The sequence below is a fragment of the Larimichthys crocea genome, chromosome VII, assembly GCF_000972845.2.
Source record: "Larimichthys crocea isolate SSNF chromosome VII, L_crocea_2.0, whole genome shotgun sequence".
Classification (NCBI taxonomy): Eukaryota; Metazoa; Chordata; class Actinopteri; family Sciaenidae; genus Larimichthys; species Larimichthys crocea.
The window spans coordinates 26,165,959-26,183,032 of record NC_040017.1 but is presented as its reverse complement, the minus strand read 5'-3'; the positions used below and the strand labels follow the sequence as shown (position 1 = coordinate 26,183,032).

Here is a 17,074-nt window from a genome sequence, read left to right as displayed (position 1 = left end):
ACTGAAGGTAAATCTAGAGCTCCATAAAAACCGACACTTTCATCCTCACAAATCAAGATAAAAACATTTAAAAGTTAAATCTTACAGCCACACGGAGCCAAACAAAAAGATGTAACACGTGTGTAATATCTTACGTGTGTTTTGTAATAGCGTGGCGTGTGTTGGAAGATGTAGTAAAGTAACAAAGTAAAGTGGAAGGAGTACGTGCAAAAGTCGAGATAAGACGAAAGTGAAATATAAATCAGAAACTGGCTTAAACTGTGTTAGATTGTTAGTGTAACGTCTGTGTGTTTTTTAAACTGTCCATAGAAACACTCAATCGTTTGAGTGCTACAGAGTAACTACACACAGTGTAGTATGTATAACATAGTATATGTTGTGTAATATGTGTATAATGTGTTGATATTTCCTGATATTTGCTTCCTTCTTATGGATTTAGATACATCGGTGTAAGAATACATGCTCAGCTGCTGGATAAAGGTTATTAAAGGATAACCAGAGCATGTGCTTAACAGGAAGCATTAGCCAATCACATCTGCTGTTTTGCTTCAAACTGTGTGTCTGACTTTAATCTGGCAAACCGCAGAGTTTCACCATGTTCCGAACATTGCCGGTTTCAAGATGCAAAAATGAAGTAGAAACTCCCCGATAATAATAGAAAGCAGAGTACAAGAGCTGCGGCCAGCTGGAAATTCAAAACATAAGGGAGAACATTTGCTAGATTTGATCCATGTTTGAGCATCTCGTGTGGTGGATCCTTCAGAAATATTTGTGGGAACAATGAATTTATGAGACTGAGATTCCACTATTTGTAGAGCACAAGTTACACAATACTTCACATGAGGCAACAAAACAAAAAACTAATCAATCATTAGATTAAACAGAATAAATATTGCAATGTAGGTCAAAGAAGAAAACAGTTTAAATAATACAAGTAGTCATAATAATTCTGTTTGTGTTTAAGAATTAAAAGATTTGTGCGTGTGAACAGTCAAATGTTCTGAAATCAGAAAAGCACACATGCTGCTGCAGCTGAACAGACGAAACCAGACAAACATCATCAACATCACGCCGATAGGATGCGATAGTGGCTCCCCCTGCCTGTAACAACATATGTTTACAGAGTAAAGCACATGTGTGAAACATCATATTTCATTGTTTCTCTTTTTACTTTTGGTCACAATAACAGCTTTTATGATTTTAAGTATTTCTCTAAACTAAATGTTGGATTTAACATGTTATTGCTGCAGCTTTCTTTGGCACATTGTGCATTGAGGTTTTCTCTCAACAGGCCAGTAACACCTGGACTGAATGAAAATATTCAAGCTGATAGGATAGGCTGTTCGTGGTAGGTGGGAGGGTGTGTGTTCATGTGTGTTCATGTGCGTCTGTGGAGAGATACTCATCCTGACCACTGACCCCAGGTGACCTCTGTTAATGAGAGGAAAGCCTGTAATGACACAGAGCTCACCTGTTGTTTATCAAGCAACAAGATATTTAGATTTCAGGCATTGCTTTTTATGAATTCAGTGAGTTGAAGACTAAACGTGCTCTCTGTCGTTTGAGGTTTTCTAAAAAAAGATCCTACACCGTCATGCAGACGATCTACGACCTACCATTAAGGGGCATGTATTTATGGTTTGACGTTTGCAATGACGTCTTCCAGGTAGACTTAAAAGTCTGTTTATGTCAGGTCAAAAACTACAAGACTGATTTTAGTTTAACCATTTTAAGGAAAACACCTCACACACGCCCACTAACAATGAAGCCTGTCAACTCAAATCCAGTGTGTGTGTGTGTGTGTGTGTGGAGGGATTATGTAGCGGACCAAGAAAACACAAGGCCTGTCATTGTTGCTCTTTTTTTTTTTTTTTTCTTGCGTAGAGATCTCATTCAGATGGTGATTCAGCATTTTTCTTCAAGGTTGTCACACGTCACGTACACGCGCACGTAACCTTTCTCAAATTCAAAAGAAAAGGAATACTTAATTATCGGAGCCGAGTACATGAACGGTCGCTGTAAGTAATGCTTCTGTGGAAATGTGGTTTGGATTGACACCGTCCCCCTGATGCATCCTCTTATTGTATTGTCTTTGTTTACGGTCATCTAAAAACTCTTCAGGTACTTGACAAATATGTTGAATTTTTCATGTTTTTACCACGTGGCACTAGTTCCAGTTGAATGTCGTTTTGTAAAAATGGTCACGTTGTCCCCGTTTACAGGTGTAGTTTGAAGGTAAACATGATGCCACCTTAAGCAGACTCCACCTTCAGTCGTCTTAGCTGTATAAAGAAGGTAGAATCTGTTTCTCCCTCTCACTTTCTCCCTCACTAAAAGTCTTACGCAGGACTTAGAGCCAACGAGATCCGATATCGCCTTCATCTCAGGAGGGTTGAGCCTGCGGACACAGAGGGCCTTCTATCCCTGGAAGAGAGTCTTGTTCAGTCCCTTCTTCATCCCCCAGATCTCACTATGTACTCTGCAGGCTTGGAGATCCTTGGGATGATCCTGGCCGTGGCCGGCTGGCTGGGGGTGATGGTGACCTGCGGCCTGCCCATGTGGCGGGTGGCCGCCTTCATCGGTCAGAACATTGTCATCTCCCAGGTGATCTGGGAAGGTTTGTGGATGAACTGTTCGGTGCAGAGCACGGGCCAGATGCACTGCAAGGTGCACGACTCCATGCTGGGACTGCCAGTGGACCTGCAAGCGGCCCGTGCCTTAGTCATTGTCTCCATGGTACTGTGCATTGTTGGCATCGGTCTGTCAGTGGCCGGTGCCAAGTGCACCAACTGTAGCCGAGACGTGAGCAGTAAACCGCGGCTTGTGGTGGCTGCTGGAGTAACGTTTCTTTTGGCAGGACTGCTGCTGCTGGTGGCCGTGTCCTGGACAGCGCACGCCATCGTCCTAGGCTTTTATGACCCGATGCTGGAGGAGACGGGGAAGAGGGAGTTTGGTAATGCTCTGTATTTTGGATGGGCTTCCTCCTGCCTGCTCATCCTAGGGGGGGCCCTACTCTGTTGCTCTTGCCCACCTGCAGCAGCTACAGCGCCGAGTGGTGGCGGCTCCGTGCCTCCCCGGGTGAACTACTCACCTGTCAAGACCATGTCGGTCAATGGATACACCAGAAGAGACTACGTATGAGCATGTGACACGGGCACGCGTGAAGTTACGATGACCAGTGTTAGCGAATCTGTGCTCAGTAGATGGATTTTTGGTGGACTGGATGTTGATGCAGCATCTTGTGCTTGGACATTAAATGTGAATCACTGACGCATGTCTCATGTTTTTGTAACGGCAGTTTTTCTGTAGTGGCGGGTTTCAAATATTAATGCATTTTACTTGTAGATTGTGTCTTTTTTTTTTCTAAGAAACATTAAAATCATGTCTGATCTTGTCTATGCAGAATATTTCTGATTAAAGCACGTTTTTACAGAAACATCTTCAAGCCTTCTTTGGACTCTTTCAGAAACCGATGCGTAAATTAAGCGTAACTCAACAACTATGACTCCGTAAGCTCTTCGGTATGCAGATGTCAGCTGCAGAGTCTGACCAATAAGAGCCGGACTGGTGCACGTTAAATCAGGTATTTTATTTCAGTGTAAATGGAGGAAAGAAACAATGAGTGGCTTGTTTGAGAAGAGCACATTATGCTTCATTGTGGCCTGTCCTCCAATAGCGAGAGCGAAACTGAGTCAGAGATAAAAGTCCCCTCCTAACCTGCACTGTAACCGAGTCCGAACCGAGCCACAAAGACCCCATTGATCATGTGGTTTGCCTTCCTCACAAGGTGAGACTCACTAGAATAAAAGTTTAAATGCGAAATGCTCGAAGTCGGTCGATTTTTAATAATCTAAACAACAAAACAAAAACAGGGACTGACAGACAAAGAAAAACACTCGCCGACAACACGTCAACTTAAAATCTTTCAAACAGTTTCACACTCTCACTACAGAGTACATAGAGGACAGACTTAATATTAAATAACGAAAGGCACAAAGTTACAGGATGGAAATCTTTATTGTTTCCAAGCTTTGCATTGAGTAATGAGGTTAATGATCCAAAGAAAAAGCTTCTAAATATTCTGTGACCACAGACCCTGCTGGTAGGATTGTGTTACTGAACCCACTGTCATGTGTTAGCGGGAAAGTGCAACATGAAGGCAAATAGAGTTTATACTAAACATTGCACACGTAAGATGAGTGAATCACCTCGTGGCAAAGAGAGTAGGAGACAGTCTTATCTAACACTTTGGGCTTAGCAGGATTTTGGAGCTTAAAGGTGCATGTTTCCTTTTTGTCCTTAAGTTAAGATCATCAAATGCATGCAGTGTTTAAAGGCAAAGAAGGAGAAGAAGGAGCTGCTCTTTCTTGTCTCTGTTTTTGTAAACTGCATCATTCATTGACAAAGACTCAACACAGTGTCTGATAAGGAATACTGGTAAAACTACTGGCTGTGTGTATTTAGCAGGACCTTTTTTGTGTGGCACGTGCACGAGTTAAAACTTCTGATGCACCCTGACCTTCAGAACAAGGACACTGATAAACCTCGCAGCCTTGTGCACACACATGCAGACAATTGTCTCAGCTTCCAGCAGACACGTCGGCCAGCTCTCTCTCTCTCTTTGCACGACCGGTGCTGGGAATCATCATTATGGTACAAACAACATTCTTTGACACATACAAATGTTATTAATAAATGATTCGCGTGCAACTTTCATGTGCTTTTTATTTGCATTGCAGTTCCCACATGTGGTCTTGGTTTTTAACTTCTCATGCAAGGCAGCTGGGTAGTTTGTAGCATCACATAGAAGCAGAAATTTGTATTTTTGCACGTAAGATTAAAGGTCTAAGATTGAACTGCTTCTTTAATGATTGCTCTGATATCTGCGGATGTATCTTGTGTTGACAGAGCATTATTCTCTCCTGTAACAAGTCATAATGGAAGCTACTGTACGTCTGTTTAAGGCCTGTGTGGCAGACATAACAGATACTTGCTGAAGAAACTCTGTCAGACTTTATTACTTTCAGGATTTTGGGTGTCTTTCCTCTGAACTCTGAGAGGAGACTGTTGATATACACCGATCCACTTGAAACCTCTCCCACGTACCCACAGCTAACTAAAACATTCCATTTCCCGCGATAAGCTGTGAGAAGACGTCGCTTACAGTAAATGGAAATGTGCGAATCCTTCCATAGAACCTGAGATTATGGTTTAAAGCACTCCCTCTGGTTTCCAGGGAATCGTTTTGACTTATTTCAACTCCCTTTCACTTTTTTTTTAGTATATATATATTTATTTTTTTCGAGCTTTATTTGATAGAGACAGCTGAAGAGTGACAGGAATGTGGGGAGAGAGAGACGGGGAACGACATGCAGCAAAGGGATTCGAACCCTGGGTCACTGCTAATCGACACCCCAACTCCCTTTCACCTCCATCGTGCCTCTTCTTTGTCCTTCCTCAGCTTCAGTTATTTGATTCAAGGTTCAAAAGGTTAAAAAAAATACATATGTTCAAAGCAGCCTTACAATAAAATGATTTGTTTCAGTCGTAAACCTGCAGGAGTTGATACAGTGCCTTCCACTTTAAATCATTCATCCACTCTTCTTTACTATTTATGTTATCCTTTAACTACTCCATACCTAAGGTAAGTGCCCTCTGTCTATCCTCCCCTCACCCAAATAGGTGGGAGAGCTACTGGTCTAGAGAAGTTGAATGATTAAGCTGAGGTCGTTTCCATTGTATATGGCTCACATTTTGGGAATTGCAACACGGTGGGAGTGAAAATGATTTCAAATCTTCCCTGACCAATAACCGAGCGACTCCGCCTTCTACTCCGAAGTTATCTGCTGCTTATAAATGATATAAAACTATTAAAAACACTTGATTATTCCACTAGTGACATCTAAGCCGGAGAAGACTTCTGTGCATTTTGACCCAGGCAGAGTTCAGACATGTCTTCATCGGGACTGGAGGTACTTGGAGTGACCATGGCCGTCCTGGGATGGCTCTTTGCCGCTGTATCCTGCGCCTTGCCCATGTGGAGAGTGTCAGCGTTCATTGGGACAACCGTTATCACAGCCCAGATCTTCTGGGAAGGCCTCTGGATGGAGTGCGTCTTCGAAAGCACAGGTCAGATGGTGTGTAAGATCCACGACTCCATGTTGGCTCTAAATGGAGATGTCCAGGCTGCCCGTGCCCTCACTATCCTCTCCATCGTGATGGGGATTCTGGGAATCTTGGTTGCCATCATGGGGTCAAATTGCACCAACTGCGTGGAAGAAGAGTCGGCCAAGGTTCACATGATGAGGGCCGCCGGGGTGGCCTTCATCCTGGCTTCTCTGGCCGAGCTGATCCCTGTGTCCTGGTATGCGCATAGCATCATCACAGACTTCCACAATCCAGCTGTAATTAAGGGACGCAAGAGAGAGATAGGTGCAGCTCTTTACGTGGGCTGGGCTGCTGCTGCCTTTCTGCTCATCGGAGGGAGCGTCCTCTGCTGCATTTCTTCCCCACGACCTGAGCGAAGTCACAGGCGTCCACCAAATATGCTGAGCGCCCACGCCAGGTCTAACGCCTCGAGTGGTTACAACAGGAAAGACTACGTCTGAACTCGCACCTCGTCTTCTCTCATCCCTTTAGCATCTTTTAAAAACACTGAGGTCAGCGACTCTATGTTAGTGACGTGCACTGGATTTTATACTTTACGGAAATAACTGTATATTTTGTGATTTAAACGTAGAGATATGTTTACACTGTGTGTACTGTTTTTATCTTTTGTGTTCAGTTTGGATTAAGAAGTTTGATTTTTGTAAATCTGAAATGTTTTATTCTGGTATATGTTTTGTTTTTTTACCTTCTGTCGTCTTGATAGATTAAACCTTGACAATTTCAGTTATCTGTTTCGTTGTATTTATTGAGACTGCAACATTATCAACAAATATTTCAGATCTGTTCATTTGTAATCGGGGAATTGGAACATATAGATTTAGTAAAATGTTTGATCTTCACCAACAGGTGCAAAGAAAACGTTCGTGCACCTTGCATACCCTCCCGACTCGGCGTCTGCTGTCTCCCATATGTCTGTTGGCTCTATGATAGCAAGAACCACGACTTTGTCAGCTTCCCCACACTCAGCTATCTCGAACTGCCCTCCCAAACAATGGATCTGTTTCATGTCAGAGAGGGAGACTGGGAAGAGGGGGGGGGCGACTGTCAACACTGGGTTACAGCAGGCTGGAGCTGGGTGGGGGCATTTCTAAGGAGACAGTCCAAAGACCTGAAGAATTTCAAGGGCATTCTCCAGACAGACATCATTAAAGCCCGTCAGAGATAACACCGTTGTCAGGTGAAAGCCTCGTAAATGAAGAAAGTTTTCTTATCATTGTTCTAATGGCAGCTGTTCAAACCCTCCCTGTATGATATCTAAAAAACTTTTTAAGGCTGTTACTGAGCAACAGAGCTCCTGTTTTCATTTTTGGAAGTCTCCCTCGTCATGTCTAAACTTTCCTTCCTGCCTTTGTTGTGTTTCCTGCTCACCAGCGTCTCTTCATCTGGTCCCTGTGCTTCTTGGTTTCCATTTGTCAGGTCGACTTTGTGAGTTTCACCCGTCCTGTCGTCCTGTGTGTGTCCCCCAGTCTTGCGTTGTGTTTCGTCTTATGTTGTTTTGTGTTTTTCCTTAGAGTTGGACTAAACGTGACATGAGTTTTACAGTGATTATTAAAAGTACAGCTTTCTAATCAACCATAAAAAACATAGTTGATGATTTTTTTTTTTTAAGGTGAGGTTACATTTACAATCTGCCTCATTTGCATGATAATTAAGAGTTTAACTGAAATCGAATGCCCTCGTTTTCAGTCATACATTAAACCTTAATCCAGCTCAGAATTGTTTCTTTGGGTATAACAACACATGCAATACTTGTGTGCCCTTTCAGCTGTAAAAGGCCTCTTTGTGGCCAGGCCCATTGTGAAGCTGGCCATGTAAGCTGATAGCAGAGTGTGTCCAGGTTCTTCCTCCCCCTTTTTGTGATGTCAGCACCCCGAAGGACTCCTCCCCTCCACCTGATCTGCCATATAAAGGATACTGGTGAAGTTGAGGCAACAGGTCATCACACACTCACACATGTGAGGCCTGAAATTAACTAAATTACTAGGTTGGTGTCTGGTTGACTCTCACACATTCAGCAGCAGCAGAGGAAGAGCTTTCAGTATGTCTATAGGGCTGGAGTTGATAGGCATCTCCCTGTGCATTTTGGGATGGATTATTGCCATCGTGGCGTGCGCCCTCCCCATGTGGAGGGTAACGGCTTTCATCGGCAGCAACATCGTGACGGCTCAGATCATCTGGGAGGGCCTGTGGATGAACTGCGTGGTCCAGAGCACAGGCCAGATGCAGTGTAAGGTCTACGACTCCATGCTCGCCCTCTCTCAAGACCTCCAAGCTGCCCGCGCCCTCACCGTTATCTCCATCTTATTGGCCATCCTGGCCGTGCTCATTGCCATCGCCGGGGCCAAGTGCACCAACTGCATTGACGATGAGCCATCCAAGTCCAAGGTGATGATCATCTCCGGGGTCTTCTTCATTGTTTCTGGGGTCATGCAGCTCATTCCTGTCTCCTGGGCGGCCAACACCATAATCAGGGACTTCTACAACCCTTTGCTGACCGATGCTCAGCGGAGAGAGCTCGGGGCCGCACTGTACATCGGCTGGGCAGCGGCTGCCCTCCTGGTGCTTGGCGGCGGATTGCTCTGCTGCTCCTGTCCGCCACGTGAGACCAGATACAACCCTTCACGGATGGCTTACTCTGCCCCGCGGTCTGCAGGTGGCCCAGGGTTAGAAAGGAAAGACTATGTATGAACGAAGGTCAAAGAGGGAAAAAGACATTACCGAATCTCTAACCTGCTCTCCACGGCAAACTGAGGAAAAGCGTTCAAGTGGACAAGTGGACTCCGCAATGAAGGATGTGTTTGATTTTTCATTTTATGTATCTCTGAATTAGGCTCTTTGTTTTTCAGAGACTGGACAGACACACAAAGGACACGGAGTGGAAATTTCCTTTAACCACGTTTTGAAACAAAAGGCAAAGAAAATAACGCTCTGTCCTGCTAAATGCTACATTTTATTGTCATTGTACAATCATTTACTTTTTATACAGTCCTGGCTTCTTAATGTTTACCACTGAATATTGTTTTTTTTAAAAATATAAAACCACTGTGACTGCTTCGTGTATCAGCTTCATAATAAAACACCACCGTGCACAAAATGGAAGAACTGGATGTGTCAAAAGGTTTATGTGCTGTAAATACTGTAGTATCATTAATCACCTGTAACAGTGCAGACGGATGATAACTGTGCAGCTTTTAGTGCAGTGTGGTGCTTCACAGTGCGCCTGCTTCACCTATAACAGGATTTATCTTTGTGTATTATATACAGCCGCAGTATGTATCTCACAAGTGTTTTGTTTTTTAAATAAACTTGATTGTTTTGTTAAGATCTGAATGTTTTCATCTTGTTTTCTTCAGCTTTTAGGATTTTGCCACAGCCTATATATATTCACGCCCCGCATGAGTCAGTAGACCGGTAACAAAAATGACGCATTGCTTCTAACCGGGTGCCTTCGTAAGAGTACCCATGACATTTAATCCCGAGGGCTACGTTACCGGCAACTGGCGCCTTAACCACACACGCTCTAAACAATTAGCCACAGGATCAGTTAACGGGCAGAGGTGAGAAGTGTGAGCACGGAGGAGTGGAGTCATTCCAGACAGGTTACATGATTTATTTGATATTTAACATTTAGATATGACCTATCAGAGGATACTGGGCTGAGCCACATACCAGTGCACACATTCATTTGTGGGAGCTAAACCACCAGACTGATTTATATTTATAGGTGCCTCTCAAAAGCTGAAGCAGCCGCTCCAAATCTTCCCGTGATCTAAAGAAAGCTTCACGAGTTTCACGACCCTTTCACTCTAATTTCAGAAACACGTGCAGTCACACCTGACGAAGGAAGCGGCATGAAAATTTGATGAACACCTCATGGTAAATATGGGAGAGGTCCCTCTGCGCTGTATCACATTGCTCTTCAATTGTTGCCTTTTTACTCCCATATCGGTGTCGCCTCTTTAACAAAGAAGGAGCTGCTCGACATCTGGTCATGATTACAGCAACAAAAGATTAGAGCTCATTAACATTCTGATGAGCATTCAAGACGTTTCTTTTGTGACTTCTGAGGCTTGTAACAATCGTTGACATGCCATGATCGAACAAGATTTTCACAATATGAAACACGAGGATATCTTTTTCAGCTCATACGAAAATCTCCTCATTTGACCAAAGTAATTATTGATGTGATATCAGATTCAATCTCATTTTTGGCAGTTTTCACACACAGAAACACCAAACTCAGAACAAACCATAAAATATAGAGTGAGCCCTTTCCATGACAAAGCATCGGCAATGATCAACAACTCCTGTGTGCCGCTCCAGTGACTTATCTCAGACCCTCAGGCATGCTTGGCCGTCGTTAAGCTAATCATTGATCTTTACACAGGTGTACTGAAAGACACAGGAAACCCCCTGTTTCCACATGGGAGAATGTCAAATGAAACACTTCCTTTTCATTTGACATATTTAAAGTGTGTGTGTGTGTGAGAGAGAGAGAGAAAGAGCAAGTTTTTCATGTTTCCACAAGAGCAACAAAACTGTAACGCAAACAGCAGCGAGAAATAAACGAAGGAGAGAAAAAAGGCATCTCTCTCTCCGGTCAGGCTCCGCTGGTTCTGGCCAAACTTTGATCACATGACCGATACTGGGGAATGTGAAGGGCAGAGAGGTTGCCTGGCATCTGAAAGCAACCCCTCCTCCCTGAAAATAACACAGGTTTACTGTGTCCGCTCAGTGGGAACAGAAACTCACCTGCAAACGGCAAGAAATCTAAATGCAAATCTTAACCACCGCAGATCCACAAAGGAGCTAATTCAACAGGAACGTTCGTCTCCAAATCAAAGTGAAAGAACTACTAATATGTTATTCTGTTCAAAATGATCCAAACTTTCTCAGCAGGTATCATTTCTACAAAAGTCTACTGAAGAAAGTCTCATCCACACACAACTTCTTTCTTTCTCTCGCTCGCTTTGTGTCCTTGACATTTTGCTGCGATTTGTTGATTTGCCGTGCTGCCGGCTGCTGCTTTTCAAAGTTTTGTATGTCCGGGATTTAGACTTAACAACAGGACGATGCAACAAAGACTGCACATCATTATTTTATATAGTACTGCTGTCTATCCTGAGATGTGAGACGCTGCTGTTTCAAGAGAAACAAACTTAAAGAATACCTTTTTTTTTTTTTAAATCTCTTCTTAAATTTATATGGCACCAAATCATGATGATATGTCATGACACTGCAGGTCCAGATCGTAGTCTTTATAATATTATTAACAGACGCCCAACAGTTCCCATCATCAGCGAGCACTTGCCATGGGAAAACTTTCTCTGCCTCATGGTGGGCGGCCGTCTGCCACGGCTGGTTGAGTAACACTAAACTTGTTTACGTCTTGGTTGCCATGGAGCTGTGTTTTAAGGGTGGATTTTAATTATGTTGTACACACGCATTCATGTGGATGATCCAATAGACAAGTCCTGCCAACGGTGTCACACTATTCCACTGACCGTCTCGTCACAACCGCGTACACGTCAACACAATGTTCAGCCTTTGCGTGGAGTGCACGAAGGCCAGCGTTGGAGGGAAAAAATGGAAAGCACAGATAAAGGAAAAAAGGGTGGCGTTAGATTCCTAGCCTTGAGTTATTATCACATTCCTGCACCTGTCAACAACTAGAGGTAACCGCAAAGTTATCATAGCAAAAGACAGGAAGGGAACTGTTTGAGGACTGAGGGGGGAAAAGTGAGGAGTGCCCACAAAAATACAAGAGTGAATAGCTGTGGCTGCAGCGAGGGGCCCGTAGAAAATGCCCATGCACAGGGACGAGAATGTAAACATTAACTTTGCAAACTCAATACTCGTTAAGCATAGACTAGCTGTGTTTGGGTGAATGTAAACACAATTTTTAATGCAATAAAGTCAATTTAATACCCGTTTTAACTATAAATTAAAGGAACAGCAGTCAGTTTGCTTTCCTAACGGGTAACTGAGGACGTGATATGAATATACAACATCACTGTTCAAGAGGAGGGAGCAGCTGAGCTGGATCAAATCTGTGATGAGGTCATAAATAATTGAACCGGTCTTAACTAAAATGTTATGAGGTAGTTCAGGGAGGACGGCTGTGCTGATACGTACCCTGTGCTGTGTGAGCAACAGGATTATTTAGGTCAGGTTGTACTGGCAATACTCCTGTGTGTGTGTGTGCATGTGTGCATGTGTGTATTTTGCAGCACCTGTGTGTGTTTTTTTGGGAATCAGCCTCTGTGGTGGGGCAGATATGAGCTAACGTACCTGCTGATAAAGTTTCCAGTCAGATGAAAAGAGCAGAGCAGCTCCCTCCCTTAAATTCCAGCAGTGTGTCTTCCAGCTCAGCGGAGATAAGAAACACTCGCCCTCATCACTTTTCAGTTTTACACTGGATTTTCTCAGGGCAAAGTCATTTTGAGAGAGAGAGGAGGAGAGCATATAAGGTCACTGATTCAAAAACCACCACAGGGCATTCGGTAAACTCACTGTTCACTTACTGATCAGCTTTCCACAAAGACAAATAAAATGGATCTGAACAAAAGACAGTCAGACTCTGTCAGTCCAAAAAATTCCTTCTCAGTCAGTTGATGTCTGTCACAATATGACACTGTAAGAGTGATTTACTCAAACAATCAGAGAGAATAATATTATGCTGCCCCCAAGTGGTCATACTAAAACTATCTAACAGGATTCTTCAGTTGCAGAAGAAATATATATTCATCATATTATTAAATATATGTTGTGCTTCTCTGTTTTGTTTTCTAACCATTAGAAACTGCACAGCTCATGTGGTGTGCTGGATATTGTTTGTTTCAGGATCACACCTCAACTGTGCCACATTCATTCCTATCAATGCCCTCGTATCTGTCTGTATCCAGCCAGTTCTCTCCCCTATTTTCTTTACTTCCTACTCTCCATTGAGTCACCAAAGCTTTTCCAACAACGAAGCAACAGACCAAAGAAGTACAAAAGTTCTCGCCTCACCTAAATCATCTGTATCAGAAATATGGATCCCCGACGAGGCAGTGGAAGAATAAGATAAGGAAAATATCTAATTTGTTGTTGGGAATGGACGTTGTGACCTAATACTCAGTGCTGACAAATTAGCGTAGTTTATTTATTCATGTTATTCTCTCTCTTTTTTTTTTTTTTTGCTGTCTGCATTTATTTCATTGCTCATTTGTCTTTGTCCTTTTCAGTATTTTTATTCTCTGTGTAGCGGACCCTTGGTGCCGAATAATGAGGCGGAGAGATTCAACGGGTGCTTTAAGTTTTATTTATCGCCATAGCACCGTGAAAACTATAGAAAAGAAATACAGAAAGAGAGAAAAGAAAAATCAAATCAAATTCATGAATGAAACACTCAATTTACAAACCTAATATAATTCACAATAGTCAACAAAATTATCTCCTATTCAAAGACAATTAAAAAGATACATTTATCAACCAATAGTCAGTACTCGAGTTGAGGGGGGATGGGGGGGGATGGCATCCCCCCTGTGGGGATAAATGGTCAAAATCATCCCTCTTCTAAAATGGTCATCCCTTCTTATGTCAGCGGTTTTCAAAGTGCGAGGCGCGCCTCCCTTGGGGGGCGCCAGAGGACTTCAGGGGAGGCGCGGCGGAGGAAAAAATAAAAATATATCTTACAAAGATATGTGTCTCATCACTGTGCGATGAAAACTCGGCGAGCTAGCCCCCAAAGAGTAGCAAACAAAAATCCACAAAACGACACAGTGTGTCCAGCGCGAAGAAACGCTGCTAGTGTCTCTGCTTTAGTTTGAATCAGTCACGAAGCTGCTGGTTGTTACATAAAGACAAAGAGGCTTTGACAGTGAAGTGAGACCTCTTGCTTGCCTTTGGGTTTACTTCATTCTGGATCGGGTCAAAGGTGAATGTGGGCGGTACTAATAGATTCTCCTGACTCTGATTGGTCGACAGGTGACAGGTGTCAATCATCCACACTCTGTAGCTGCTACCTGCTGCTTCATATTCTTTAATACCGCTTGTTTCAAACATCGCGTCGTCTTAAAACTCGAAGTCTTCTTTCCTCCTCCTTAAATTGTGTTTTTTTAAGTGAAGATGTTTTTTAACAAAAATGTGTTTAAATGTATTTAAATATGTTTAAAAACACACAAAGATGTTAAAAACATACACAAAGTTGTGTTTAAAAAAATATTTGAGCACATTCACAAATAAAGATATTTAAAATGTTTTTACAAATATGTTTAAAAAAGATGTGAATGACATGATGTCCATAGTTAAGTGGTTATTGTTTCTTTCCGATAAATAGTATTGTCTTGTGCAGGCCATGCAACTGAGAATGCAAGCTATGAATCAGATGGGATTTAGGATTTGCCATGTCTAGCAAGTCACCCTAAAATTGACTAGAATGCAGGAAATTGCATCTAAGAAATACAAAATTTTCTGGGGGAGGACCCCCAGACCCCCCTGCTGGAAAATATGTCACATAAATGAAAAATGTCACCATCCCCCCTGGTTTCATTTTACAACTCGACTACTGCCAATAGTCACAATTAATGTTAAAACTCATTCAATAATGCAGGCGGCATCCCACAAACAAGACAAATTCAAACATCCCAAGGACAAAGGAAATCACAAACAAACTGAGGTCCACATACCTCGTTCCACTATACCAAGGGAGCTAGTATTTCTACAACGTTGAAGGTGCCGTCTGGGAACCGTCTGCCTCCTAATAACAATAAACAAACTTAAACAGACCAGACTAACATAAAAAATGTATATAATTACAATACACAATTCAGACAAAACCTACTCACCATGGATTAAACAAACGAACACACAAAAACCACACACAGCCGCACAGACACTGCGCCAACCGAAAAGACAAAAGACAATGGAGATGAGCACAGGTGAGGAGGTGCACAGGTGAGGAGGTGCACAGGTGAGGAGGTGCACAGGTGAGGAGGTGCACAGGTGGAGCTTATGAGGCTTAATAGTCCTTTCACACTACCTCGCTCTCAACAAACTAGCCACTAGATGGCATCCAAAGTCACAACCAATTCAGTGTCATTCACACTCTGAGTTACTGTTTTTAGTGCTGCCATGTGTTTGGGATGTTGTAACTAAAAAAACAATAAATATATGTTTAAAAAAGAAAAAAGAAATATGGATCCCCAAAGGAAAATGTGTAGTAATCAGACAATACATTAGACAGCAAATGATCTAAACAACAAGCAGCTCATTTCTTCTGCTTATATCTGAATATGTTCCCAGGTTTATGACACAAACACACAGTGAAACATGTAGAAAAGTTTTGCGTACGTACATTTCAAGTACCAGCGAGCAGGATTTGTGTATAACCAACTGCACAGTATGCACATTACGTATACCTTAAGTACTTTGCATACAAATCTTGCAGCGTGCTTATGTAGATAAATAAATGCTACAATTAGAGCTCTGCATCTGCAAACTTAAAAAAGATAAAATCCCCGAGCACTAATCAGTGTGAGACAATAGCTCTTCTAATTACGTCAGCAAACACATAAAGGGCTTTGTAATGACCGCGGGGAGACAAAGGTCTGTTCATTTTTGTGTGGCCTCTGAAGTGATGTAAAATAACGGCGTCTGGGAGATTTGTTTCATTAAGAACGGAAAATGTGTGCCAAGAACTGAAAGTTTTAAGAAGGATCATTAGAGGAATAAAAATATCGTGTCCCTGTGTATGATCTTACTGTCACTTTACTTACTGTGTACTCTGTATCACTGTATGCTCTACCTTTAAATAAGAATAAATACATTTTATCCAGAGAGCTCAAGAGAGCCATTAAATGTACATTTGGATGTATAATAGAAAGAACTTTAAGCACATTTTTGTATTAAAAAGAATCTTTAATTCTTCTACTTTATAATTTTGATAAGCCATGAGTACATCATATCCACATCTTTTAATAATTCAGTTTCTCTTGGAGTGTTATTTCATCTTCATGCCTTAAAATTGAGCCTGAGTGCAGGGACGTAAAAACGACAAATCCACGACTGCTGTCCGAGCATAAACATCTTCTCTCGTCATTTCCGTTCATCACTGTCATCTCTCTGCCACTGTGAGATGGATGCAAAACGAAAAGCTGGCGTGTGTGTGTGTGTGTGTGTGTGTGTGTGTGTGTGTGTGTGTGTGTGTGTGTGTGTGTGTGTGTAAAGGGTGGAGAACTGCTGTGCATTAGAGGGCAGCTCTGTGGGATTTAGTGACATCTAGCTGCGTGGTTGCTGCATTACGACCACGCCGCCTCATCCTCTTCTTCCCAACATGAAGAAGAAACTATGATGGCCGCAAATTTAGTAAATTATGTAAATTCTTCTATCCAAGTTCTTCCATATTTTGTGAATAGAGACCTCTGGATCTTACACAGTGGACCTTTTAGTTCTGTGTTTAACACAAGACGTAACAATAAGTCACTATACACCTGCAGCTATAAGCTGTAGCAATAAAGCTTTTCTACGTATCATCCTGTTTATATATCCACCTGTAATCGTTAGGTACACTTCATTACCTGTCATACATCAGAAAGGGAAAGCTCCTGCCACTGTCTGAACTCTTGGACTCACATTTTTGGCACTGGGCTGTTATTATTTTTAAGTTTTTAAGAGGTTGAGGCTTGTTTGTTTCTATCTGTCATCCCTGTGATGAACCTGTTAAGTGATTTTGAGGTGATAGTATTTGTACGACATGTGTTTGCATATGGGCCAAGTAAGTGTTCATCATGAATCATTTAGTTTTGGATGGGAAGCTGCTGTGTTCCCCTCTAATGAGGATGAATTGTCTCAGTCTGTGTATGAGCGATGCCCTGATGACAAAACAACACCTTGTAATCCATCACACTCATAATGAGACGGGAGT

At 42.4% G+C, this 17,074-nt stretch overlaps 4 protein-coding genes across 5 annotated transcripts in view; 3 read left to right on the top strand and 1 right to left on the bottom strand.

Moving 5' to 3' along the window:
* cldnj (claudin j) overlaps window positions 1–15,142 on the bottom strand; it is a 38,416-nt gene extending 23,274 nt beyond the window's left edge. Inside the window, exons 1-3 of one of the 2 annotated variants that reach the window (XM_019272964.2) lie at window positions 14,997–15,142; window positions 14,838–14,908; window positions 12,460–12,583 (exon numbers count right to left, since the gene is read on the bottom strand). The gene's annotated coding sequence lies outside the window, so the exon portion shown is untranslated. The remainder of the gene's footprint in view (window positions 1–12,459; window positions 12,584–14,837; window positions 14,909–14,996) is intronic. The other variant, XM_027279986.1, reaches the window with a different exon arrangement.
* On the top strand, window positions 1,824–3,309 carry LOC109141673 (claudin-4). The gene has a single exon (XM_019272965.2). The coding sequence runs from the start codon at window positions 2,473–2,475 to the stop codon at window positions 3,139–3,141; it is 669 nt and encodes a 222-aa protein (XP_019128510.1). The 5' UTR covers window positions 1,824–2,472; the 3' UTR covers window positions 3,142–3,309.
* Window positions 5,909–6,885, top strand: LOC109141675 (claudin-4). Its single transcript, XM_019272968.2, has one exon. The coding sequence runs from the start codon at window positions 5,952–5,954 to the stop codon at window positions 6,606–6,608; it is 657 nt and encodes a 218-aa protein (XP_019128513.1). The 5' UTR covers window positions 5,909–5,951; the 3' UTR covers window positions 6,609–6,885.
* LOC109141339 (claudin-3) lies at window positions 7,892–9,490 on the top strand. The gene has a single exon (XM_019271414.2). The coding sequence runs from the start codon at window positions 8,209–8,211 to the stop codon at window positions 8,854–8,856; it is 648 nt and encodes a 215-aa protein (XP_019126959.1). The 5' UTR covers window positions 7,892–8,208; the 3' UTR covers window positions 8,857–9,490.
* Window positions 15,143–17,074: the final 1,932 nt, after the last annotated feature.